The 26,074-nt window shown below is 37.4% G+C and overlaps 1 protein-coding gene across 2 annotated transcripts in view; it reads right to left on the minus strand.

Annotated features, from left to right (window-relative positions):
* Pi3K92E (phosphatidylinositol 3-kinase 92E) overlaps window positions 1-26,074 on the minus strand; it is a 122,918-nt gene that overhangs the window by 12,569 nt on the left and 84,275 nt on the right. For both annotated transcript variants that reach the window (XM_083120630.1, XM_083120629.1), the window contains exons 7-15: window positions 25,796-26,014; window positions 24,787-24,986; window positions 22,596-22,875; window positions 18,043-18,173; window positions 16,051-16,194; window positions 12,088-12,357; window positions 4,407-4,595; window positions 1,990-2,132; window positions 332-483 (exon numbers count right to left, since the gene is read on the minus strand). In XM_083120630.1, coding sequence (XP_082976756.1) covers window positions 332-483; window positions 1,990-2,132; window positions 4,407-4,595; window positions 12,088-12,357; window positions 16,051-16,194; window positions 18,043-18,173; window positions 22,596-22,875; window positions 24,787-24,986; window positions 25,796-26,014 — 1,728 coding nt within the window. The remainder of the gene's footprint in view (window positions 1-331; window positions 484-1,989; window positions 2,133-4,406; window positions 4,596-12,087; window positions 12,358-16,050; window positions 16,195-18,042; window positions 18,174-22,595; window positions 22,876-24,786; window positions 24,987-25,795; window positions 26,015-26,074) is intronic.

Raw genomic sequence — 26,074 nt, forward strand, 5'->3', positions numbered from 1 at the left:
ATTTTACAATTTATTTTGCATCATTTTGTGGCACAACATTGTACAAAAATACACCTCACACCTTTCTAAACACAAAATATTAACATAACAGTGTGTTATTTCAATGAGTTTTGTCGAAAACAAAATAGGCATGCCTCAAATTATACTCCCCAATAGCTATGAAGCATCATGTTGGAGTATTTGACCTACACCCATACATTTGAAAAGTATATTGTATTATAGTCTTGGTGAATCAGACTGCTGGTACAACAAATTATTCTGAGCTGATGATAATTATTCATGTTACTGGAATTTAACTTAATAAAGCATGTTTTAAGAAATAATTACGTACCTGACCAGATTTCTTAACCATGATATTATCAGAATGTCTATCAGCAATTCCTAGAACATATGTAGCTACACAGTAGCCTGCACAGGATAAAGTGAACTCTTCTATTGCTTTATTTAAAGCACCTTCACTTTGATTGTGGTCCTTTAACCAAGCTGGAATAAATATATAACAATAACTATCGCACTAAATTCACATAGGTACTAACTTCTTACACCATGTGTGAACAGAACATTTCTGTTTTACCTGCATATAACCAGAAGCATAAATAAAAATATAAAGACACAGCACACATATAGTTTAAACAATAAAAAATTGACATCTCACAGATGTTTCATAGACTTCAATGTAGCAAAAAAGAAACAGCAGGAACAAAAAAAAATAATGGGTGGGAGTGTTTTTTATCTAAGAGGTTTGAAAAATCAGTTGACTGGTGAAGAAGCAAGGTTTCAACATGGCCTACACACCCAGTACAAATAATATATAAAGAAAATACTTCCTGGGCACCAAATAAACAGTAAAATGAACAGCATCAAAACTGAATGCAACAGAAAATATATTGGTTAATCCCAATGAGTGGTGAGGATTGAAGTATATGCATTTTTATTGTTCGGCATTGCATTTTCTGCCACTTTCGGCTAATTGCAATGATGAGGATGAGTAATGATTACCTGGAATTGATGAATCGACACTCACAAAGAACATCCATGTCCAGGCTGGGACTTGAACGTGGGAACTTCAGTGGCAAGAGATTGAAGTAAAAGCCATTTAAGATACAGTAGAAACATCACATTTAGCTGAATACATCACCCAATCATCACATGTTTTCTTACTGAGCAATGTTTGTTTTATGGTTTGAGTGAAGAAAAAACTAGAAAGGGATATAAAGGAAGGCACTAGAATGGAAATGCTTGTGGAAACTTTATTCTTGGGTACTGCACAACCCATACACACACACAAAAAGGGGGGGGGGCAAATATATAAACAAGTTTGACCAACATTTACAATCTTCCATGACATAACTGCTTGCAGGCATAAACTGTGGGGACATTCCAGTGGTGCATGTGACATCCACATGCAAAATGTAATGTTCTAGACATGCGGATTGGATTAAAATATTCATAATGAAATGATTTCATACACTTATGAAGTACTTTGTGGTGTCTGCTAAAAAATAAAAAAACTTAATTATGATGACAGCCTCAATGCACAAAAATGTGTTACATGTGCAATGCTTTAAAAATGTAGCAAGGTTTGACTTCATTTGTCTGTGAAGCATACAAGCTACAGATGCTAATAATATTTGTTGGTGAAATATGTAAATTATACACATTCACAAGCATTTAAACCTTAATGCAATTCAAAACAATAATATCCAGACAATCATTTTGTTATTTACATGGAGTAGAAGCACTTTCCATGGAATATCCCTGTGATGAGCGCTTCTGGTGACAATCATACACTCTTGCAAACCTATTCTTACCTGTGCTTTGGATCCTGTTCTTACCTCCATAATGCCAACAGGAAGACAAAAAAATCAATACATGCACATACCTCATTAGTACACAACAAATACTTTATGTACCCACTCTCACGACTTTATTGCACACACATGCAAAAGAATGAGAGAGGGGAAGAGGAGGAAGAGAAACTATACATACCTAAAAGTGAGCCTTTCCTAAAGGCTGAAGTAGCAGAGAACATTCCTTTTTCTTTCTGAATGTTAGCTATCGTTTCTGCATTGAGAACCACTTCGATAAACCCCACTCTGTACTCCATTGATATGCATCCATATGGGTTCATCCTGCAAATAAGAAACCTCACTGACACACTCCCAAAAACATATATATTGGTGTAGAAAGAGCATATATATTGGTGTAGAATAACTGACATGACCTATCCGTGTGTCAAGAACTCTCTAAAATATAGTGCAAAGACTACGTCCACTGATAAAAAGATAACGACATTATTCGATATGGTCCAACAGTAATGCATCTGCCACAGACAGAAACCAATTTCATATGGGTTCCATCTGTTGAGTTGATACCAATACTATTGTGAAGTTACTTCCATGAAATTTAGGAATTTCGCACTTCCGCATTGCACAATTTAAAGGTAAAATCCTATTCATTTCAAAGACCCTTTGTCTTCATTCACTAAGGGTATGGCATCTGGAGTGGAGATGGTATCGCGTCACTGCTTTGTTTATACTCGTGTGGTGGTAGTTGCAATTTCTCCCATTCGGCAGGATACACATGCCAGCACCGCCGAATGGAAGAAATTGCAACTACTGCCACCCGGGAACAAACAAAGCAGTGATGTGGTACCATCTCCGCTTCAGATGCCTTACCCTTGGTCTGGGATCTTTCTGCGGACAGGGTGCCAAAGTTGGGTGTGCCTGACCATTGTCCAGGTTCATTGCTGGGTTCTGTTGGACGATAGCATGGGTTTCTTTGACAGTGTTTTCTATGACAGAGCCGGTTGGGTGAAGTATGGATATGGACGAGATGGTGTGGTTAGTGGAGTGGTGTTGGGAAAGACTTGATTTTGGTGGGTCTTTTTTGGCATATTTTACGTGTTCATTAATCCGTTCTTGGACGGTGCCCAAACTTGCATCCCCTGGCATCTACAAGGCATCTTCGAAATTAATAGGATTTTACCTATAAATTGTGCAATGCAGAAGTGTGAAATTCCTCAATTTCACATAAATAATTTTAAACCGCGTTTACCGCATCCATCATGAATATTGTGGAGTGATTTGCACAACATGCAAAATAACAATACTCACTATTTCTGTTCCTAAGTTGTGCAACAAAATTTGATTTTGCGATAAAATGTGAGCTACTTTAATATTCCGAGTACTTCATAACTAAATTTACTCACTGTTCAAAAAAGGCTTTCCCTTTTTTTTCAAAAAAAAATTGTATGTACCAACATGAGCCAAAGAATGGCTGTGGTAACATGAGGCCAAGTCAGAACCATGGAACCATTCCAACCAACATTCTGTTTCAGCCAAGAAGGTAGTAGTGCCTTTCTGCAACACATGAGGGCAAGTTTCCAAGCACCGTGATGAAAATGTGGATGTCTCTTAGGGATATGTGTGATCAGGTTTGTCCAGACACAAATAATAGTCTGAATTAACCATAGTATTCGGTGGTACATCAGTATGGTATCACATTACTTTTAAATCAGAAAAAACTCATTGCCATTACCTTCCTGGCAAACCTTGAAGAGATTTAAATGTCCCACACTTTGAAGAGGTTTTCTCAGGATATCAACCAGGTGATTTCATTTCAGTTCCTGAAGATGAGAGTGGCATTGGCTCTCGAAAGGTTGGAAGCCTATCCGGATATCACCTGGTTGATATCCCACGAAAACCCTTTATCATTCGCTGGCAGAAAAACTTCGAGAATTATTCCTCACATCTTGCTTTTCTTGCCTTGGCAGAATCACAGCTTCCTTGAAATCGTTTGATCACTATTGTGCTATACAGTGTGGCATGATGGACTCACCATTTAACTGCATCATCACTTTGCACATTTCAAAATTTGTGATCCCCAAACATAAGACAACAAAACACATAACTTCAATGCTACATACTGTTCCATGGGGATATCCATCACTGCGCTGGAAGGCAGATGCAGAAAATACTTATTCAGAACCCTTCAAGAATGTATGCAATGTAACGGGTCAGAACAGTTATATCACATGGAGAGGAGTCAAGTGCATATTGTGATGATGTTTTGGTTACCATATGCAGCTTTACTATCTAGAAAAAAAATCCATGGAAGTTTTTCTTGAACAGACCTCACAAGATTATTTGATGCAAAACTGTTAAATTGATGAGCATATTGTAAAACTCAACTAGATACTGAACACGATCACTGCATTAGAAACATCTGGCATGTGAATGATGATGTCTGGTTCTCACTAACAAGTCATAATGTGTCGCTCTAAATGCAGTGATGAAATAAAAAATACTAACTTTACTGACCATTAACCACTCATGGAAATTTAATAATTAGGTTTTCGTTGCACTTACATTGTTCGTAACTTATAAAAGCTAATATGTGCTTACCGTAAATCCAAGCCTTCATTTTTCCACAATTTGTCCATGATCTTGATCATTTGCAACGTCAACATGTCTTGCCGTAAATCATCTCCATTCTTGAAAATCATATAGATATCATCACCGTATGGATCGTCATTTTCAAACACCGCCCATATAGGTCTCATTTTGCTGTCCATCACCTTACATTTTTCAATCCTAATAAGAGTAAAATATTATAGAACTGAATAAAAAGGAAAAAAATCTTATCTGTCAGAAAGGTGGAACAGAAATGGAAACACAGCACAATAAAAAAAAAATTTGACAAGATAACTTGAAGCTGACAACAGGTACAGGAAGAGCAGATGTGTACCAGTTGTCAGCTGAAGTGCACCTCACAGGTGATGCATGAAAGGCATTATGTCATGGAAGGTACTACGTGTTCCCATACTTTCATTTCATGTGTATCCACCATACAGATATACACAAAAAAGAACATTTTCACATTCATTGTCATTGAAGTTAGTGTAAGTGTGCACTGTGTGCTATTTTAATTATGGGGTCACTATTCTAATGACTTCTTTAGTGTCACTTTGCATTGACAAGAAACAAACATTGCCCAGCAGAGAAAAAAGTAACATTTCAATGATGTGTTTAGAAAAACCCAACATCCATTCATTGTATTTTATGTCTCTTCAATAGTCTTTCATTTTGACCTTCACAAGCCTGGATTGGCTGATATCTTATACACAAGAAAGAATGGATGGGAAATAAGTCTGGCAATATTTACGATCTTCCACGACATCCCAACTTCCGTGCATCAGCTAGGGGGGGGGGGGGCAGGTTTTCCTAATATATAAAATTAATAATACATATTATATTGTCATTTATTTTTATTAGGTATGAGTTTCTGACGAACAACTATAAATAAATAAACCCACTATTCGATCCTCTGTTGATTTTTCTAATGTTGTTTATTTTAGCTAAACGGAGAGATGAGGGGAGGATAAGTAAATCTCTCCTTGCACAGGTACTATAACTGTGTCAAGAAAGTACCCATGTTGATCATACATTTTTGTAGCAAGGGGTAGGTTGTAAAGGAAGAAATGTCATTCACCCCTAAGACTTCTTACTTCTTTTCATCATGCCGATATCCATGGCATAGTGGTTATTGCAGCATGCTACGAAGCCTGGGGTCCCAGGTTCGAATCCTGGCCTGGGCATAGGTGTTATTTGTGAATAATGTCCTTTCATCAATTTCATCGTGTCATCACTCATTCTCATCTTTGCAATTAGCGAAAAGTGGCAGAAAAGCGAAGTAAAATAAACTAAATCAATTAATAAATCAATTCTTTTTATCACAAAGTGTGTGAAGACCTCAACTGCCCTATTAAAGAAAACCGAAAAACGTAGGCAAATATTGTGTGTGATAGTGTTATAAAAAAATAATAAAGTGACAAAAATTTGATTTGAAGCTCAATCTATGGGGTAGATTTACTTAACGAGCAGTTACAGGAGTGACACTAACGTGTCGTGTTTCTCCACAAATGGAAATGCTGAGCATATATAAAGATTTTAGTACTATATGCGTCAATTGATGAAAATATATGCACTCAAAAAATCGGTCGTTGTTGTCGTCAATGTGCCATGATAACGATCTAAAAATATGAAATTAATCGCTATAAAACTCCATGTATTTTCAACCATCTCTGGTAGAACCTCCTCTGTAGTATGCATTATTCCCAGTCACTTTCGCTTTCATAGGTCATCTCCAATTTATCCACACAAAATAATATATAATATTGTTAATACTTTAGCTATCAAACACATTGCTTAGTGTGAAAAAGTAAATTGCACCAGAAGGTGTTGTTTTTCATCCCTCTCAACCTCACAAGCCTTCACACATCAATAACGCTTCGGTCAGATGTTCCAGATTTGAAATAAATTTGTCATGAGAATCATATGGAAGGCAGGAGCGATTAGCCCCCCCCCCCCTTACTGAGATGTTAAAGAAGGAGATCATGCCTTGTCGACATCTAAAACAAAATCACCCTCTCAAAGTAAAATTAAATAACCCGTGAACATAATAATAAATTACGATACTTCTAAAACTAAGCAATCAGTCAGCCACATTCAGACACTACGTTCAAAACTAAGAGGAGTACTAAAAACAAAAAAAAATTATCCGCTCTTCCCTTCCCACGTCATAAGTGCTTGATAAGTTGTCTTTTGTAAAAAAAAAAAAAAAAAGAAAATGAATGACAAGATTTTTTCATATCTCAATTTTCTATTTCCCATTACTATAGGTTGGAATAAAGTTTGCAGCACTAAAAACCGAGAGTGCAAAGAAGGGATGATATATTGAGACGGTACTTTGTCTCGTCCTTATCTGTCCTTCAACACAGAAAACAATTAGTCAATAAAATGCAAAGAGAGAAGTACAACTTACCAGTCTATTGCATCTATATCAGGGGACTGACTTCAGTACAGTGATCTTCCCACTTGACTTTTCCTGTACTTTCAGCCATTCAAAATGCAGCTGTTCTCTTGACAATAAGTGTACCACCCGACCAAAAAGGAAGGGGGAAGGAACTGGAATTCTCAAGAATATGCTATGTACCACGTCTGAGGCAGGTACTCTTTCTCGCATGGCCAATGACCTTCTTGACTGCAGGGGTTCCTAACGAGGGATTATTTCCACAAAGACCAAATTAGCGGTCAGGATATTTGCAAATGGCTCTTGATCCGAAACTGCTCTGCTCCTGAACGAGTTCTTGTTTACTGTGTTAGCGAAGTGAATGCGGCTTCCTGATCTACGTAGTCTCTTTCTTCAACTTGGAATGTTGGTTTGCTTCCTGATCTACGTCGTCTCTTGCTTCAGCTTGGAATGTTGGTTTATGTCAAGAAACTGAACATGATTTAAAAAAAATAGGTTGGGATATTCACTTTCTCATTGCTGTATGTTTCAAAATAGACTAACCTCTTCCCTCTGAAGCTAGTTGAGGAGGCGTCGTGAATGTCTCCCGCCGAGAGCCTAATTTTATCTTTTTCATGTTTTGAAAAATAATTTGCACAGTTTGAATGAAATGCCAACTTCCCGGAGCTGTGGTGATCTAGTCTGACTGTCATGCAGGAGACCCCGACTTCAATTCCTAGGGTGGGAATTTTTCCAGCCTTGTTTCCGCCCAACCTGAAATCAATGGGTACCTAGGGACAACCCTGCGGTGGGTAAAGCCGACCAGAACGTGGTGCTAATTACAGCAACTCCAAAATGGCAGAGATCCTCTTAAATGTGCCTACATGGCACGTCCATACGGACGGGGAATGAAATGCAACGTTATAACCTTTTAAGACACACAGAAGGATGCCTTAAAAATATCCTCAATGCATCGATCACAATTTCCAGATAACTTTCAAAATTTTCGGAAAAGCGCTGGTCCAGGGAACCCTGGCTTGACTACGACTGTGGCCCCAGGTGCTGAAAGATAAGAAACTTTGAGAGAAGTTATTGCCAAAATTGCTGCAAGAGTGCAGATTGGGGCAGGCTGTGGGGTGTCAACTTTCATCTGAGGATCATGTGTATGTGTGCTTTTGCGTGGATCTCATTCACGGGGGGCGGCTAATTCAAATTTCTCTGATATTGATAAATAATTTGCACAGCTAGATTGAATAATAGAAAATACTGTGACATTTTACGACATGCATGTTAGGTCTGTAGCTAAGGGGCATAGGTGATGAATTTTGTGAGAAGCGGTTGGGGGGCGAAAGATCTAAACACTGGAAAGAACTTAAAGCAAGTGGTAGAGATAATTGAGGACAGGAGAATATTTTTTTTTTCTGTTATATTGTGAAGGGGGCACCGTAAAGTTGTTATTCCGCCACTGAAGGAACAGCACCGATATGATCGAGACTGTAATTGTTAGTCTCTCGTCTTGTCTGGAAGGAGAGGTTTATGTTCTCAGTCTTCTGTCCACTTGTAAATAAATGTCTATCTTGTACTGGGTCTCGTCTTGAAATGTAAATACCCGTTCTGTTTGCATCTTCTTCTTTTTAGAGGTCTGTCTCATTCTTGGTCTCGTTTCGACAAGTCTTGGAGGATCTAGTCTCGTCTTATCGTAGATGGAAAAGAAGAGATTTAAAATTAAGCTGTCCTTTGACCCCTCGTCTCCCACTCCTTTCCTACCGGGGTACACTGGGATTATTGTTTCACACAGACCTCGCCTGTACGTACAAAACCTGGTAGATTCAATGGAAACCTGGAGACATGGCTGCAATTCTAATCTGCATGTCAATCTTTGTGTCACATACTTCTTACTGGTAGCGAAAACTTGAGGCTATGTTGATCAAATTAGCAAAAAAATATATTTTTCCATTTTTTTTTCAAAACCAGAGATAAGTTCGAAAGAATATAGTCTCATTTCTAGCATGCCACCAGGGGGTGGGGGGGCAACAATACTATACTGCCCCCCCCCCTCGATGATGAGTAGGGGAGTAAGTTGCCCCCACGTTTCCGACGTCCCTGTCCTTAACAATGCTTGAGGAAAGCTGGCAGAACATTAGAACTCTCAGTTTTATTTTTAAATGTGCTGCATTTCCTTTTGCATTCCTGCTCTCTGATAGATATGAAACACTTACAAACATCCATGCCCAGGCCGGGATTCGAACCCGGGGCCCCTGGCATTGTAGCATGATATGCTAACCACTCTGCCATGGGGGGTCAGCAGTTATTTGAGAGAAGTATGAACTAAGTAAAGCGTGTACAACATAAATGAATTGGTCTCTTTGTGACAAAAAACATTTGGAAGTTTCCATGAGTAACAACATAGCTAACTCACAGGATGAACAATGTATTTCCCTGACGATCCTAACCACATGTTCCAGGTGATCGAAGTGAGAAAAATGACACGACTATTTGTGCAACTAACGTTTAGACATTTCTAACAGGGTAATGCAAAAAAACATAAAAAGGTAGTTAGTTTTTGTGAATATCTGTGAATTATTTCTCGAAATCTATTACTGTGATTAGGCATTATTAGAGGGATGCATATTTCGTTTATGACAAAAACATTGTAGTGTTAATTTTTCATGTTTCTGAAAAGTGTGGAAAGGAATTTCCCACCCTGTTTTGTCACGAAATAATGCGAAATGAACTGCAAAATGCGAAATAGACTCAAAGACGAAATTTAGAGTTTATATACCGACGTGACACTTTCTGAAGTCAGAATTATCCTGGGAGTTATGCAATTCACAGAAAATTGATTAATTCTGGTGTAAATATTCGAGAAGAATAAATGGACCACTTCATACAGGAATACACTTAATATTCTGGTAATGACATAAATGTGCTATTAGAAGGGATATGTTTATTTTGTGTAGTAAGTGCAGTTTTTAAATGAAATTTGGGATTATATTCACATTTTTAAAACCAAAGTCATTTTATATACAGCTATAACAGCGAAATTTAATTTTATTTACCGCTTTTGAACCCGAATTTGACTGTTTTGTATTGAAATTTTGCTTTCTTATTTACCAAAAATATGTGCCTCTAGGCATTATCACAGGAAATTATTCAAAGGACTCAACACTGCAGTCATTCTTGTCTTGAATTCTGCTGTCGATGAGATAGCTGTGCACTTGTGAAAGTCCAGACACTGTAACCTTCATTAATGAAGGCAGTGGTCCTTTGAAATTAATTGGGGGAAAAAATAATTTTCAATGTGGAAATACAGAACATTGCCTATACAATATTAAAATTCAGTTTACTGTGCCCACCATGAAAAACTTCTCTTCATTTTTCTCACTTTTCAATAATTACATGAAATACATCATGTGGCTGTTATCATCAAGGAAGTGCATCCTTACCAAGGTAAGTTAGTTTTTCTATTCATCTTGGAAACTACAAACACTTCTTTCAGCAGAAAAAAACTATAAAGACATGGGTCGTTTTATGTTGACAACTGTACAAATCTGCAATTTTCACAAATTACAAGGGTCGTTCAAGGTTGACCGGGATTTTCGTACGTAAAAAATCGATGAATAGCCGGATCATGATGAAACGTGCGGGTGACGTAATGTATTCCTTTACGAGTAACTAGCACCCGGCATGACGTATTTCGCGCATGCGCAGCAGTTGCAGCGAACATGGCAGCAAGCAGTGTGTCTGTGGCTGTGGAGCAGCGGTGTGTAATCAAATTTCTCGTGAAGGAGAAAGTGAAACCAGCTGAGATTTTCAGATGATTGCAAGCACAGTATGGTGAACAAACGATGTCGCGGACAAGAGTGTATGAATGGTGTGAGCAGTTTCGCGATGGACGGGAGCTGGTGACAAATGAAGCGCATGGACACATTCGCCCGACTGCAGTCACACCAGTGAATATCGCATGTGTTGAGCAAATGATTCTTGAGAACCGGCGAGTAACAGTGCGGGATATTGCTGCCGAGGTGAATATCAGTGTCGGGAGTGTTGAGACAATCATTCACGACCACTTACGCTTCCGCAAAATCTGTGCAAGGTGGGTTCCCCGCCAGCTGACATTCGATCAGAAGTGGACACGCAGGACGGTCTGTGAACAGCTTCTGAATCGGTTTCGAGCAGAAGGTGATGAATTGTTGCAATCCATCATCAACGTGTGATGAAACATGGTTGCACAATTCAATTCCAGAGACCAAAAGACGCAGCATGGAGTGGCGGCATAAAGGTTCCCCGCCCCCCCAAACAAAGCAAAACGCAGCCGTCCCCTGGAAAGATCATGGCAAGTGTCTTCTGGGACATGAAGGGCGTTATCCATGTGGATTTTCTGGACAAAAGGAGCACGATTAATGCCCAGTATTACTCCACATTGTTGAGTGGTGCTGTACGAAAGTCCATTCGCAAGAAAAGACCTGGGATGTTGTCTGGAAATGTCATTCTTCTCCATGACAATACCCGTCCTCACACGGCCAATGTGACAACAACAACTCTGTCCGACATGCGCTGGGAAGTTCTGCCCCATCCCCCCTACAGTCCAGATTTGAAGCACTGCGGAGCGATGTCCTCCAGTGGCTACAACAACAACCAAGTTCTTTCTACGCCAAAGGAATTCGGGAGCTGCCAGAACGATGGCAACGGTGCCTCGGCGCGAACGGAGAATACTTTGAAAAACTGACATAGTTTGGTGTTTCTTCTGCTACCTATTTCCTCTGCAGAAATAAAAGTCCCGGTCAACCTTGAACGACCCTTGTAGAACAGTTTTTAAAACGTGTATTTTGCATTTCCTTTTATATACAATTGAAAAAATGGTTGGGAACAAAGATTCAAATATACAGAATGGGAGGGGAAACAGGAACCAGAAATATGTAAAGACAATTTCACAGTTTTGTCACACAAACAGTGCGTAGAAGAAAGATAATCATAGTTTATATCAGAGCAGGCCTCCCCGATGGTGCAGTGGTAGTGTCGTTGCATTGCAATCTAGGGGTCCCGGGTTCGATACCGGGTGGAGGCACATAGTGGTTTGGATAACACTAAACTGTAGGTCCGGTTCCTTACTGTGCATAAAGTGGACTTAAAACATCAATTCAATCAATCAATTTATATCAGAGCAGTATTATTTTCATTTATAAGCAAAATGTTGTTACACAGTAATTGGTCATTCCTTGATTATATTTGTACTGTGATGAAAAAGGTAACAATGGTATTGGCTATATGTGAAAATACTAACTCAATACAAACCTCACACATTTGCACCTGAGTGATGGATCCAGAGGACTAAGAACGTTAGATAAAGTCTCCATACAATGAGTCTCTGCCAGATAGTCCTGCAGGAAAGCTCTGGCCTTCTCTTTATCCTTCCTCTGCTTAGAGAGCTCACTTCCTTGCTTCAGCTTGTTCAGAGAGTCCATTTGCTTCATCAGGATCTTCATGTGCTCCTGGCTACCTCGACAGTAGGCTTCCAGTATAAGGCCAAATCTCACAGACACCGAGGGAACTTGCATTTCAGATCTAAAAATGAAATTACTTGTCTAATGCCACAGGACAACAAACCACATAACGAAAATAATAACCGATATATTGTACACTCCAGCAGAATGGATGTAACATTCAGCTGGCACTCTTACACTTTTGTCGGTGGGTTCTATGGTCAACGTAACATTCCAGACATAAAAATTAACTGTAGACCAAGAGAGGATTATATTTTCTTAGAGCTGATCTCCGTGGCAGAGTGGTTACCCCAGTGAGTTATGACACCAGTAATCCCAGGTTTGAATCCTAGCCTGGGTTAAAACCAAATCAATCAATTATTTTCTGAAAGATACATTTGAAAACAATTCAAACCTACGACCTCTTCGTTACAAGGTGAAGACTTTACCACTATGCCTCGAGGAGAACCATACCTGCCTTGGGATCAGGAGCAGTTGCATTTATGAAGTTTGCAGAAATAACTTCCTGCGGCATAGAGAGGTTCTCCATAGACACTTCTGGGTTGTAATGATTACATTGCAAGTTAGTGGGATTGTTACAATCCTGAAGTGTCCGTAACTGTACAAGCGCCCACTTGTGGACTGGAAGAACTTCACCATGGAGAACATTGAAAAGCATATGGTGACGCAGTGCTTCAAAATATGATACATTTTTTACATTGGACAAATTGTATAATCAAAAAATAGTATTCATTGCACTAAAAATAGTAAGTTTTGTATAAAAATTGCATGTAAAACCAGTTACTTTACAAAATTATTATTAATTAATAATTATGCCTATTAATTCATTAAAAGCACTTAAAAGTCCTAAAATGGAGCTTATAAAATTCTAAATCCCTCTTTTTAGCACCGAAAAATCCATTCCCTAGTTGCAAGATTTTACCGAATGTTTCTTTTGTACAATCTGGAGTAGGCTGAGGACTTATGACTGAACAGTTTTCCAGTAGTTGGCTTCCTGTAGACTGCAGTTTGGAATTTGCCATGTACTTTTTCGATGGTTAAGTCCAGATAGTTCACTTCCTGACAGGCAGTCATATTGGATGAGAGTCAGTTGCTAGCCTGAGATGGAGTAGGAAGCAGTGACATGGCACTCTGCTCTCTTTCTTAGTCAATTTTAACCCTTTTAACCCAACTTACATTCCCCATGTTGACTATTCTTATCTTATCTCTTGATGAAGCCACATGATGTGGTGAAAGCTTGAGTGAAAAGTAAGTACATGCCAAACCGGACTTCATCCATCTGGTGAAAGTTATGCCTTATCCAAAGTGAATATGTCAAGATCTTTCAAATAGCTTCCATGTGGCATATGGTTGAAAACTTTAAAGGATGCAATACTGTAAGCATCTACTGCAGCAGCTTATCTACGAGGTTCCTTCAACGAACCATATAACTAGCCGATCACATGGTGCAGAATTGCCGAACACATGTTTCTGCATTGTTGCAGCCGTACATGTTATAACATTGGAACCTCAATATTTCGTTTTTCAGGGAACCAAGGTGAGAAAACTTAAAATGCAAGAAAATGTAAAATGTGGAAACTCCTTTTTAACATTTTGTACTCTATTGAGACCAAGATGATTAGATGTATAATGTGGGGAAATATAAAGTCAGGGTTTGACTCTACTTATGACCAACAATTTGTTCCACTTTTCCACGACCATGCCAACTTTCTGCTGGAATGCACCATATATATTAAATTCATGTATTTTTTATTCATACTAAGGATGGATCAGTTAAAATGTCTGCCAATAACAATAAAGTATCAACATCAAATAGATACATACTAATAAATATTCAACCAATCAGATATAATGATGCACATGTTCCTTGAAGAACATGTGCGTTCTATCTTTATGTTCATATTTATAATAATAATAAAATGGAAGAATTTTACACCATGTTGTAGGATATTTACATAAATATCTGGATGCTAAAATTATTGGCTCATTTATTGATAACCTGATATGCCTATTTGGCCGATTGTAATATGGTACCGATGAAATCTGCCCTACTTTTTGCAAGTGACCACATCACTTTTTCAGCTAAATCATGTTCATTGCAACTAGTTATGAACTGGCAGTTTTATGTCTTAATAGTTTCAACAATTGCTCAGTTTTCAAACGTGCACACTTGGGCCTTCCAGGGGCTGTAGTAACATTATCGCCTTGTAAGCAATGGATCATAGCTTCAATATTTGGTGGAGAAACATAATGGTTTGGATCCCACTTTAAACTGTAGGCCCAGTTTCAAGTAGATTATTTGCACACATTGTTAATTTTTACCTACTTTTCAAATGATTGAATGATTTGCTTTATTTTACTTTGCCTTTTGTGCCACTAATTTGCGAAAATGGGGATGAGTGATGATATGATGAAATTGATGAATAGACACTCACTCACATCCATGCCCAGGCAAGGGTTCGAACCCAGGATCCCTGGCATCGTAGCAACCTACTTCTAGAGATAAATTAATATTGCCCTAATATTTAAATCCACTATTCATTCAATACTAGTCACCTATCCCCTTTCAACAAGAAATTGCTCTCTATGTAAAACATTTCCATATGTATATGAATCTGCTAACCAATTATGTGCTCCATTTATATGTCAATATTTACGTGTGTGTCAGTAAGTGCATGTGCCTTTTCACAGCTGAGCAGCAGCTAGCATGCTAGGAAGTAAGATCGTATCTGCCGGCAAACTGGATGCAACATCTGCATAATGAAATAATCTCATACAATTTCACTGACAGTTACAATTAAAATGATCATGTACCTTCCTTCAAGAGATGTTAAATGATGTCCTTATGCATTCACACATTTACAGCATATGTATAGGAAATGTTCACTAGCACGTATCAGTTCCTCTTCCAAAATTGCTTCAATTTCTCTCCTAATATTTTCTTTCAATTCTAATGTTCTGCTTCAGGTTTAAAAGCTAGCGCTGGAAGGATTTTTGAGGGGTATGTTTCAACCATGCTCCATCATAGTCTAGTTTCTCCTCAGTAAGCACGTGTCATTTTACCCTTCGCTTCTTATCAAGAACAGACCGTTTCCGAACACTGTTTCTGTGTGAAACGGGTAACATCAGGGAATTCTGCTGCAAAATGCATTTAAACTTCCCTACAAGAATTTGCAATGACGTAGGAGTCCTATATAAATTATTTTTTTTTATATATTGTACGGATAGTGTGGCATTACTAGACTGCAGAAAAGCACCAGTAATACAGAAAGTAAAACAAAATCATTTAAACACGTGTTAACACCTTAACATTTCACAAACACGTGCAAACTGGACACCAGTTACCTGGATACCGAAGCACTAATGCATCCAGTGCCAAGATCAGAGTACAACTGTGGGTCTAAATGCCAGCAGATGCACTCTTAATTTCCGGCATGCTAGTTACTGCTCCACGGCCACCTTGGCTGTGAAAGATGCTGTACATACATTCATACACACACACATAATTTTTTTAACGTACAAGAACCCAATTTAACATCAAATATATTTTAAGGTAAAAAGCATATATATTCTGTATATCCAAAATAAGAATGTGAAAATATTTAATAATAATAATTTATATATGAGTGTTTAACAAACAAAAAAAAACTGAACAAAAAAATAAAAATAAAACAGTGTCTCCATAAGAATCAGACAACAAAATTCAGAAAAAAAACAAGTCAAGCAAATTTCAATTAAGAAGAAAGACACTTACCGGAGATGCCAAAACAAATAATGCCCAATTTTCTGATTATTTAATGACCTTCTTAACAAGAATTCAACCAAATCACAGTACAAATAGGATTCATGTTTCAGAGCTTGGACTAGTTGCAGCAGGTACAATAAAAGTTCATCATCACTGTTGGAAAATAAAGCAAACAATATAAACATTAAAAAAATATATATATATATACACACACACACACACACAACTTATATCATTCTACATGATCTAGATTCATTTTGTATTTTCACATTTACAGTAAAACTTCTATTTACATTTTCTGGAACATCTGAGGGTGGAAAAATAAAGAGTTCAAATTTGTTCATTGCCAAACACTGTCAGCCTAAAAGTGCAATAAGTAACTGCAAAGGGCAAAACAAATGTGAAATAGTAGTAAAGAACTATTTGCACTCAAATACCATTGAACCATACATTTCCATCTCCTCTGTACTCTTTTATACTCTTTCTTAATCTTGCCTATTCACTGATAAGGCTTTTTAATATCTTCCGGGCAATAAAAGCAAGCAGGTGGTCATAAAAAATTTCACGAAAAATTTTCAGCTATGCATCTTGCATCTGTTTCATTGGTGATTGTTGTGATAAAATGGTTTGAGCATTTGCATGGATCTTTGTGTGGTTTGCTTTCGCTGTTGTCTAGATATTCACAATAGTTTTGTGGCTATGTAAGCCTATTAAACTATTTTGAATATCTATACAACAACAAAAGCAACTTGCATGTAGATGTGCATGAATGCTCTACCTAGAAGAAATTCTAAGCCGAAGTAATTTTTCAGAATTTGGAATATCACAGCAGTTTTTCAAAAGGAGAAGAAATTTAAGAAACTGCTTCGCTGGCATCAGGTTTAGCAGTATCTTAATGCTATAAGGACAGAGGGCATTATTTAGGCTGCTGGATGTGAAGCTTTATCAAGGTTAATAACTGACTTAAGAGATCCATTGACAACTGCAGTGTTTGGGAAAATCCACAAACTACAACTCAGTGGTCTCTCTCTTCTAATACTTGATTCATTGTCACAGCATAAAAATAAATGTTCACCTTATGTGAAACTGTATCTCAGGTGCCCAATCATCTCGATCAAGATGCTTTGTTAAGGTCGTAGTTTTTAGGTTATTACTTCTCTATTTTTTGGCTAGAATTCAGATTTTCTGTTTTCATATCGTTGTTAACATGTATTTAACAAAAATGATTGTTGCAAGTTTTTTTTCATGAACATGGAGGGAAAAAGGAGACTTCTTTTTTGAGTCTTTTTTCAAGGGAAAAATTTAGCCGACAACAAAGGAAGGGAGGCTTTGTTGTTCTAAAGCAATGCGTTTCCCTCACCCCTGGAGACTGTATTCGAAGGAAGTTTGTTTATCGGTACCTGAGGCCAAAAGGAATGTTTTCAGTCCTTTTTTCAGGGGGGCAGGGGAAAACCACAATTTTTTTTAAAAAAATGATTTTTGGGGGGATTCCCCCCCTTATATATGCCGAATGTGCATAAATTTTATATCATCTGAATCTGTGATTCATTCTGCGTACAACGGTATATCATTCATCTCTCTAGGGCAATTAGCCTCTGAGCTACAGTGATTTCAAGGTAATGCTGCATTTTGAAGCTTGAATCAGTGGCGTGCTGACCAATGTTTTTGGAGTTACAACTCGCGTTACATTGGTCATATGATAATAATGCAAATACTTTTGTGTTCCTTACATGCCAGCGATAATTTCCATGTGCATGTCGACATTGTCATGTACTTTTTCCTTGGGGGGAAATCCCAATTACATTTTATTGAAACTCTGCATTTTGCTCAAAATCAGCTCGGGCAGCACTGTGAAAATGACCTTGGGCTCCTAAAGGTTAAATGACTTCCAACTATTTACATTCTAATCAATAAATATTGTTACACTCCCAAGCGACTGAGCTTCATAACTATTTCAGCAGTGTCTCACTATGGTTTCACATTAAAAGAAAAAACCCTTACCTGACATCTCTCAGGCAATGCACAGCAAAGCTACGGACAGCTTCATCTGCATAAGCATAATCCAATAATTCTAAAGTTTTTTCTACTTGGAGCTTAGGCCACCTTTGGAGAAGAGCTGTCACTTCAAAAACCTGCAAACAATAAATCATACTATAAAGTAGATTTGAATGTTTAAGCAATAAATGTGTAATTGCAAGAATATTTTAAACATAATTACACCAAATTCCTTGAGGCAAACACCGTAGAGGTTTTTACCAGAATATTAACAAAAACCTTGGTCTTTCTTCAGTGATGGGAAAACATTGTTAAAATTATTACAAAGTAGTTGATGTCATAAGAATGGCTGTTGCCGAGTTTTGTTTTAAGTTCACTTTATGCACAGATCAAGTCCATACTTTTTAATCCATTTCAACTATTTTAACCACGTTTTAACCCCTCTACAACTCATTCTTTTCCCCCATCCCTGAACAAGGATAAATGTTGATGACACATGGTTATTGGTGACGTCATTGTATGTTGGTTGGTTTGATTGATTGATTGATTTAGTTTATTTTACTATGCGTTTTGTGCCTCTTGGCTAATTTGCGAAGATGGGGATGAGTGATGAAATGATGAAATTGATGAATGGACATTCACAAACAACCAAGCCCGACCGGGATTCGAACCCGGGACCCTTGGCGTCGCAGCGTGATGTGCTAACCACTTGGCCACAGGGTCGGCCATACATAACTCGATTAATGTGTTTTGTAGTGGAATCTTATATTGATATGATACGATTTATTTGCATCCAAGCACTACAATTTTGTACATGTAGGTACATCTGTAGTATAGGACGTCAAATAGAAATACATGATAATAAAGTTTGGCAATTTTAACATAAGATACACATACAAGTAAGTACATCTGTAGTATAGGGCATGTCAAATAGAAATACATGATAATAAAGTTTGGTAATTTTAACATAAAACACACACATATATATTGGTGTATTATAACCCTTGCATATAAAGATATGCCAATTTCAGTTTGATGTGCAACAGCAAGCTCTGCATGTATGGTAACTAACCATACCTTTTAACATTTATTCTGATTACCAGGTGTGCTGGTTAATAATTCTTAATTTCGTTGTTGGATGGTGCTGGAAGCAAGGGTTGGTGCACAGTCTCAACTGTTACGTCAGTGTGTTGCCAGGGCAATACCTGTCAAAACGCCGTGGATGTGCAACCGGGTGCGAGTGATCGTGATATTGGGTTTGTACAGGAAACATGTCGACCTTCAAACCAAATAAGGAGCATGTGCAGCACGTCCTGCTTTTCTTGTTCAATCAAAAGAAAAATGCTAGTGAAAGCCATCATATCCTTGTGGAAACGTACGGTGACAATGTCCTAACGCAAGACACGTTTGTGCGTTGGTTTCGACAATACAAAAGTGGTGATTTCGACTTGAAAGACAAAGATTGCCCGGGCCAGCCAAAAAAATTCCAAGATGCCGAATTGCAAGCACTGTTGGACGAAGACGATACGAAAATGCAACAACAACTGGCAGAGAAGGTAAAAGTTGGTCGCCAAACCATATCTGATCGTCTTCATGCCATGGAAAAGATCCACATTGAGCGACAAGACACGGAAAAGTGATTTTGCAGCACGACAACGCCTCATCACACACACAGCGAAAGGTGTCACACACACCATTTCTGCACTTGGCTGGGAATTCTTGCCCCATCTGCCATATGCACCACACTTAGCCCCTTTGGACTACCACTTGTTTTCAGCGATGTCTCACTCACTTTCCCAGCAACACTTCAACAATTTTGAAGATGTCGAACAATGGCTTGCTGACTGGATCACCTCAAAATGTGAACGATTTTTCTGGTAGAGCATCCACAATTTGACGTATAGATGGGCAAAATGTATAGCTAGTGATGGCGCATACTTTGAATAAAGCATTTGTTACCTTTCTCCCCAGATACACTTGTTTTCTTTCGGATCAATTAAGAATTATTAACCGGCACACCTGGTACACATACACAAGACTTCGAGTCCCTCACACTCTGTCCAATAGATATGTCTGTATGCATTCAAAAGATGAGTGTTGCCTCTGTATATTCTTGTATGCTGTAAAATGAATGTTTAATTAGCTTGGTTTGGATTTTACTTTTAAACCTTTCCACTTTTGGTTCATGTCTTAACTCTCTGGGCAGCTTGTTATACAGATTAACTGCTGTATTGTTGTGTGCTCTCTCATAACTTTTTAACTTAAAAGTGCACAGGGAAAGAAATTTGTCTTTCCCTCCGTATGTGCGAAGAATGAAAAGTTTTGGATGATCATCATCCGGAATAGCTAGAGCATGCAAGCATCTTGTTGATAAAGTTTTCAACGCTCGAAAAAGGCGTTGTTTTACACATTATTATCGCAGTGAGAAGCTGGAACCGGAACATTTGGATGGGAAATTGATGAAATGTCAGTCACTTCTCATACCAGCTAAACCTCAAATTGGAAGTTGAAAATGGGCTTTGTTCACAATAGAAATAAATTTACTTCGGCAGCCATGTTAAGGTAGGCTTGCTTTTTATTTCTAAACAAGGAAAATAGATCCACCAGACGCAGGATTTTCGTGGGATAGGATCTATGAGCACTAACTTGCATGTGCAATGGATCAATGCAAGTATATATGCATGAAAATTGAAGCTTCGTGTATTTGTACTAATACACCAATGCAATGCAGTTTGACGTACTAGTATAGATGTGAATAAGAGTGTCGTTGTCCAGCACAATGTGAAACATGTATTTGAGAACTTGATATTTAACTCATTACCTTTACAATGGTAATCATGTGTCAAGATTAGTAGCACACGAACAAACTCACTAATCGACGTAAATTTTTGTTTTCGTGCAAGTCAGTGATATGTAATTATAATAAGACGTTGTATGATGATAATTTTGCAAATTCAGTTTCTTTGCTTATAACTGTGATTTCATATTTCAACTTACAGGACAATATATATTCAAGTAAATAGTGCCAATATTGTAGTACACTGTTTCTATATCATTGTATAATCTCAATTACAATAATGTAACTAAGTACCAAATGGTAACTGATATTACTGTAGGAGCTAATGTTTTTAGTTCCAATGATACTGTAATGCAAGGATTGTAATTTGATATGTGAAGAAATTATTGTGAATGGACGAGTTTATTTCATGTCTTTTGGTTTATAATCTTATGCACCAATGAAAGTAATGTATATACGAGAGAGTTGCAAATTGTTCTAGGTTCAGTACAAACATTTTTTTTTTTTTTTGAGCAAATTTATTTTCCCTTTATATGAATAAACATAACGTGTATGAAACTCAATTCATTCTCTTCTTCGTAAATTCATGTTAGTTGGAAATAAGCATGTGGATGCATGTTCAGGTCTTAGGTAACATTTTTACTTTGTACTAATGCATCGTTTGCCTTTCAGCTGGGGCGGTTCTAGTCGAGCTTGCGGGTCATTTGAATTCATTGTATAAGTGGGAGGGTTGTCTGAAAATTAGCCATAAGACTGTTCCTTCTTAACATCTTGGATCAAAATTTATTGTTTGATATTGATTTTCTTTTAATGGAATGTGTTCGCAAAGACAATTACAATGTTGTGCTGCCATGTGCTGCCTGACGGGTGTGTCCAAAGTACCGAGGTCTGAGTTTTTGGGTTTGGGACATAGTTGTGAGGGTGTATAAGGACACAAAGGGTGCGGAGGAGACCTCGTTAGCCTAGTCTTGTCATAACCTTTCTTAAATCAAAGCATCCATCTTTATTGCTGAAGTTAAACTAAGGAGATAAATGTTTAATCTAACAATATGAAGGATCAAAAACACTTTGCATACAAATGACATTTGAAATATTACTTACAAATTAAATATTTTATAATACAAATACTATTTATCAAAGCTTTAATCCTCATCAACATGTATACAGGAGCTACTCTGGGATTAGAGGCAGGCAGGGCTGATAACACCACCATCTCCACTATGGTAGAGAGATTTACTGTGCATAAAGTGGACTTAAAACACTAAATAAATCAAATCAATCAATGGTACAGAGATTGAATCTGTGTGAAGCCTTACATCTAACATCCCCAAACCTCATGTCCCATCATGGGGCAGTGTAAAGAAAGTGGGGTAACTTTCCCTTTTACAACAAGGATAGTATTGCACTGATATTATCCTACAACTATATTACAATCTGATATTTTAAAATATATATGTTCACAATGGTTAAAAGTTGTCCACAAAGTTAGAGGAAATGTTTTTAAAAAAATACAGTGGGACTTCGATTTTACGTTTTTCAGTGAACCAAGCTCAAAAAACTTGAAATGCCGGAAAATGTAAAAGCGAGGAAAATTTTAAAAACATTTTGTTATTTTGGGACCATCAAGATTGAATGTATATTGTGAGAAAATGTAAAATTCAGGAACATAACATCGAAGTTCCACGTACTTGAAGACGTGACCCATGAGAGATAGGTCTACATTAGGTATATACCTTGAATTAAGAAGGGAGAAAAGATTTACCTCTCTGTGATCACTCCACTCAACGCAGTCAAGCAATTTGGGAAGGAGGTTAGGTACATGATAAAGGCAGTCATTGCGAAGGCTCCATATCATTTTCTTCTCCTGTTCGTGCATCTCGTGGAGGGGATCCTGTTCGCTCATGAGGCGCAGGTGCTCCATGTAGGCCAATGTAGTCTGTGGGGTTGCATGGGCCATTGAGGCTGTGTCCTGGTCATGGCTTGCTGCGAATTCCAGAACTTTCTCTCTCGAAGGATAAATAACTGTATGATCATGGTGATACCTTAAAAAATGGAAATTTAACAAACGTTACATACATAATAAAGCACCGTAAGATCTTTAACAACAAGTTGAAATTATAGCAATGGAAATATAACATGGCATGTTTCACACTATAAGGTATGGTTGTACAGGTTTGGGTCAACACTGAAACCTTATGGGTAGTAGAACATTGGTATGAATTTGCATGTTCACTCTTGCAGGATACAATAGGGTACATAGTTGCTTGATCTTGGGTAAAAGTGTTGCAGGGATATATTGGGGTTAGAAAGCTGCTTGGTTCTTTCAGAAAAAGTTGGAGAAAGACGCACATGTTTGGTTGGACAGGTTAATTACTTCATACATATTTTACATAAAAATTATACATAATTTCTTAATAAATTACCTGGCACAGAAAACTTTTTTTTAGTACACATAAACTAATTTCTTTAAGTGTTTTCAAAAAATACTTTACTTAAAACATCCAGATAAATAGAAATACATAATTCAATGACATTCTGATACTGCATAACATAATTCTGCTAAAATTACTTACTGATTTAAGAACCAAAGAAATCTTTTCTTTTTCATTTGGGAAAATTAAGCATCATCTTTGGTTTTTCTGTCTGTTTTATTTTGAAGTAAAACCAACCATGCATCAATGAAAAAAATGTTATGCATAAATAAGACTAATATGTTCATTTTAACCAAAGGATGCATCATTCACCATGAGTCATGCATACTTCACTTCAATCCTGTATCAAGTGATAAATGTCTTGGATTTGAAAAAATATATATTTCCATGTCTTTAGAGTTAGAGTGAGCCTTCATATTAGAGTAATGCATGGGATCACGTTCGCTCGCTTGTACTCCTTCTGTCTCCCACACTTGAACAATGGAAGATCATTTTAATGTGACAATAATCATAGACACATGCATATGTAAAATATCCACCTTGGTAGTTTGAGCCCACAATCATCTGTTTCATTTTCAAGTATCAGTGTATTGGTAAGACAGACTGAACTGCATTTTAACATGGAGATAATGACAATTTCACTGACTCTTTCACTTCAGAATCCATATTTGAGGGCTTACTACCACAGACAAATTACGGTTATACATGTACTACTGATCTTCGAGTGTATACCAGTCATTTTGCCTGGAGTGTTATTTGCTCAAGCGAAACAGCTCTCAATTCCATACGCTATCCAGCATTGTCCATGTAAACTACCGGTATTTGGCGCTCGAGCTCGAAATACTCTCACTGAAGCACTAATTCATATACACCAAAACAGTAAAATAACATACGAGTAATTTTATTTATTATACACAATTTTCACCTATTCTAAGTGTTCTTACGTATATTTTATGATCAAGTAGACAATCTTCTATGCATAAAAACCCTGTCCTATGCACACGTTAAAAAACCTAACTTAACGAAAATCTAATGAAAACCAGAGTTTTGGCTCTAGAGGTCATTCGAAAAATCCAACCCCAATTGTGTGAAAAGAAAAATATATGAGGGTGAATAAAAAAAGATGAAAGTAAATTTTTAAATCAATGCAACTCCAATGTAGGTTAAAAAGTCAAGTTGGAGGAGGAACAAAGATGGGTAAAAAAAACCTTAGAACTTGGTTGCCTGGCAAACAAGCCAAGGTGATAAGCAACAAAAAATTGACAAGATTTCAGGAACTTTGAACAATCAAATTGCAGAGAGTGATTTCATGAGGATGTTGAATGTGCCATCCAAGACGACCTAACCATATTAACCCCAATGTTCTTTCAGGATGTTAATGTGCTATAAATATTGTGTCAATATATCGCTTGCCTTCTTATTGACTTCACAATAGACAGGTAGAGCAGAGAGTTAATATTTTTAATACAGAAAATGTTTCAGTGGTTGCAGCCATGGATCAGTCACACTGTTGGTACTTACCTATGGAATGTAATTGTTAAAGCAGTGGCATGCTCAACATTTGGGTTTGACACAACTGTTCCTAGAGGATGCAACAGATCATCATTTTGCATATCTTCTGCATATGTCCATAAATAAAGCGTCATAGCACCAGTTTTTAGTTGATTTTTGAAATCATAAACAGCAGTATTCACCCACGCAAGGGGGTTAATATACAGTTCCTGTAAAGATGAAAAAGTGACGATGGCACAATAGAAAGTACTGGGTGATCCGTTTGAGATGTCAGAACAGTAAGCCGTTCTGTACAATAGATTAATGTATGTATCTCTGAGCAGTTTCTTGTAATATATGCAGAAAGGATGTAAGTTTTGAGTGAGTGCAGGTTCACAGACTTCAGCCATGTGGCTGTACTAGTGTGCATATAACACTCGAAAATTGCACATCCCATATGATACATTGTGCACTGTTGTGGCGTGACCACTTTCTTTATCTACCATGAACGCTAGTGCCACGCCGCTGAAGTCTGTAAACCTGCACCCACTCAAAACTTTCATCCATTCTGCATATATTTCAAGAAACTGCTCAGAGATACGTACATTAACGTATTGTACACAACGGTTTACTTTTCTGGCATCTCAAATGGTTCACCCGATAGATCTTTGCAAAATAAGAAAAATATTACATGACTGAAAATGTTCAACTTTTATTAAATATAATATAAATCCATTATTGAAGTGGCTATTCAAATTACGGAAGCTGATAACAGTGTGAAGTTACCACAAATGAAAAACACACGGCGTAATTATGCTCAGGAATCCTGGCCAAAAACAAAAAAGCATTTAAGACGTGTTATCCTTTTTTATGACTCAATTTGTCACACCTCTTTCAGAATCTTACTGGTTGTTCATTAAAAAAAAAGAAAATTTGGTCATTTTAAATAAAGGGATAGATAAAAATAAAACTGTGTATAAACATGGGGAACTGCTTATTAAAGTAAAATTCAATACATGGATTAAAACAATAGCAGTACCTGCTTTCCATCTTTAAGCCTCTTCGACTTCACACCTTTGGCACTTTTTGATATTTCATACACAACAAAACACAGTCTTGCTGCTCGGGGTATATTACACACTTCTAAATCAAACTGCAAGTCTTCCTCCCACTGGCACTGTCCTTCTGACACTTGCTTTTCCGACGTCTTCTGTGGTTCACACAAAGACTTCCCACCATGGAACAAACCAGCTTGAACCTTTCGAACAAAAAAACCAAGTAATTACCTGAATTATCAAAAATAACATACCAATAAATG

This window comes from Lepisma saccharinum, chromosome 4, assembly GCF_977018435.1.
Source record: "Lepisma saccharinum chromosome 4, izLepSacc3.1, whole genome shotgun sequence".
Classification (NCBI taxonomy): Eukaryota; Metazoa; Arthropoda; class Insecta; order Zygentoma; family Lepismatidae; genus Lepisma; species Lepisma saccharinum.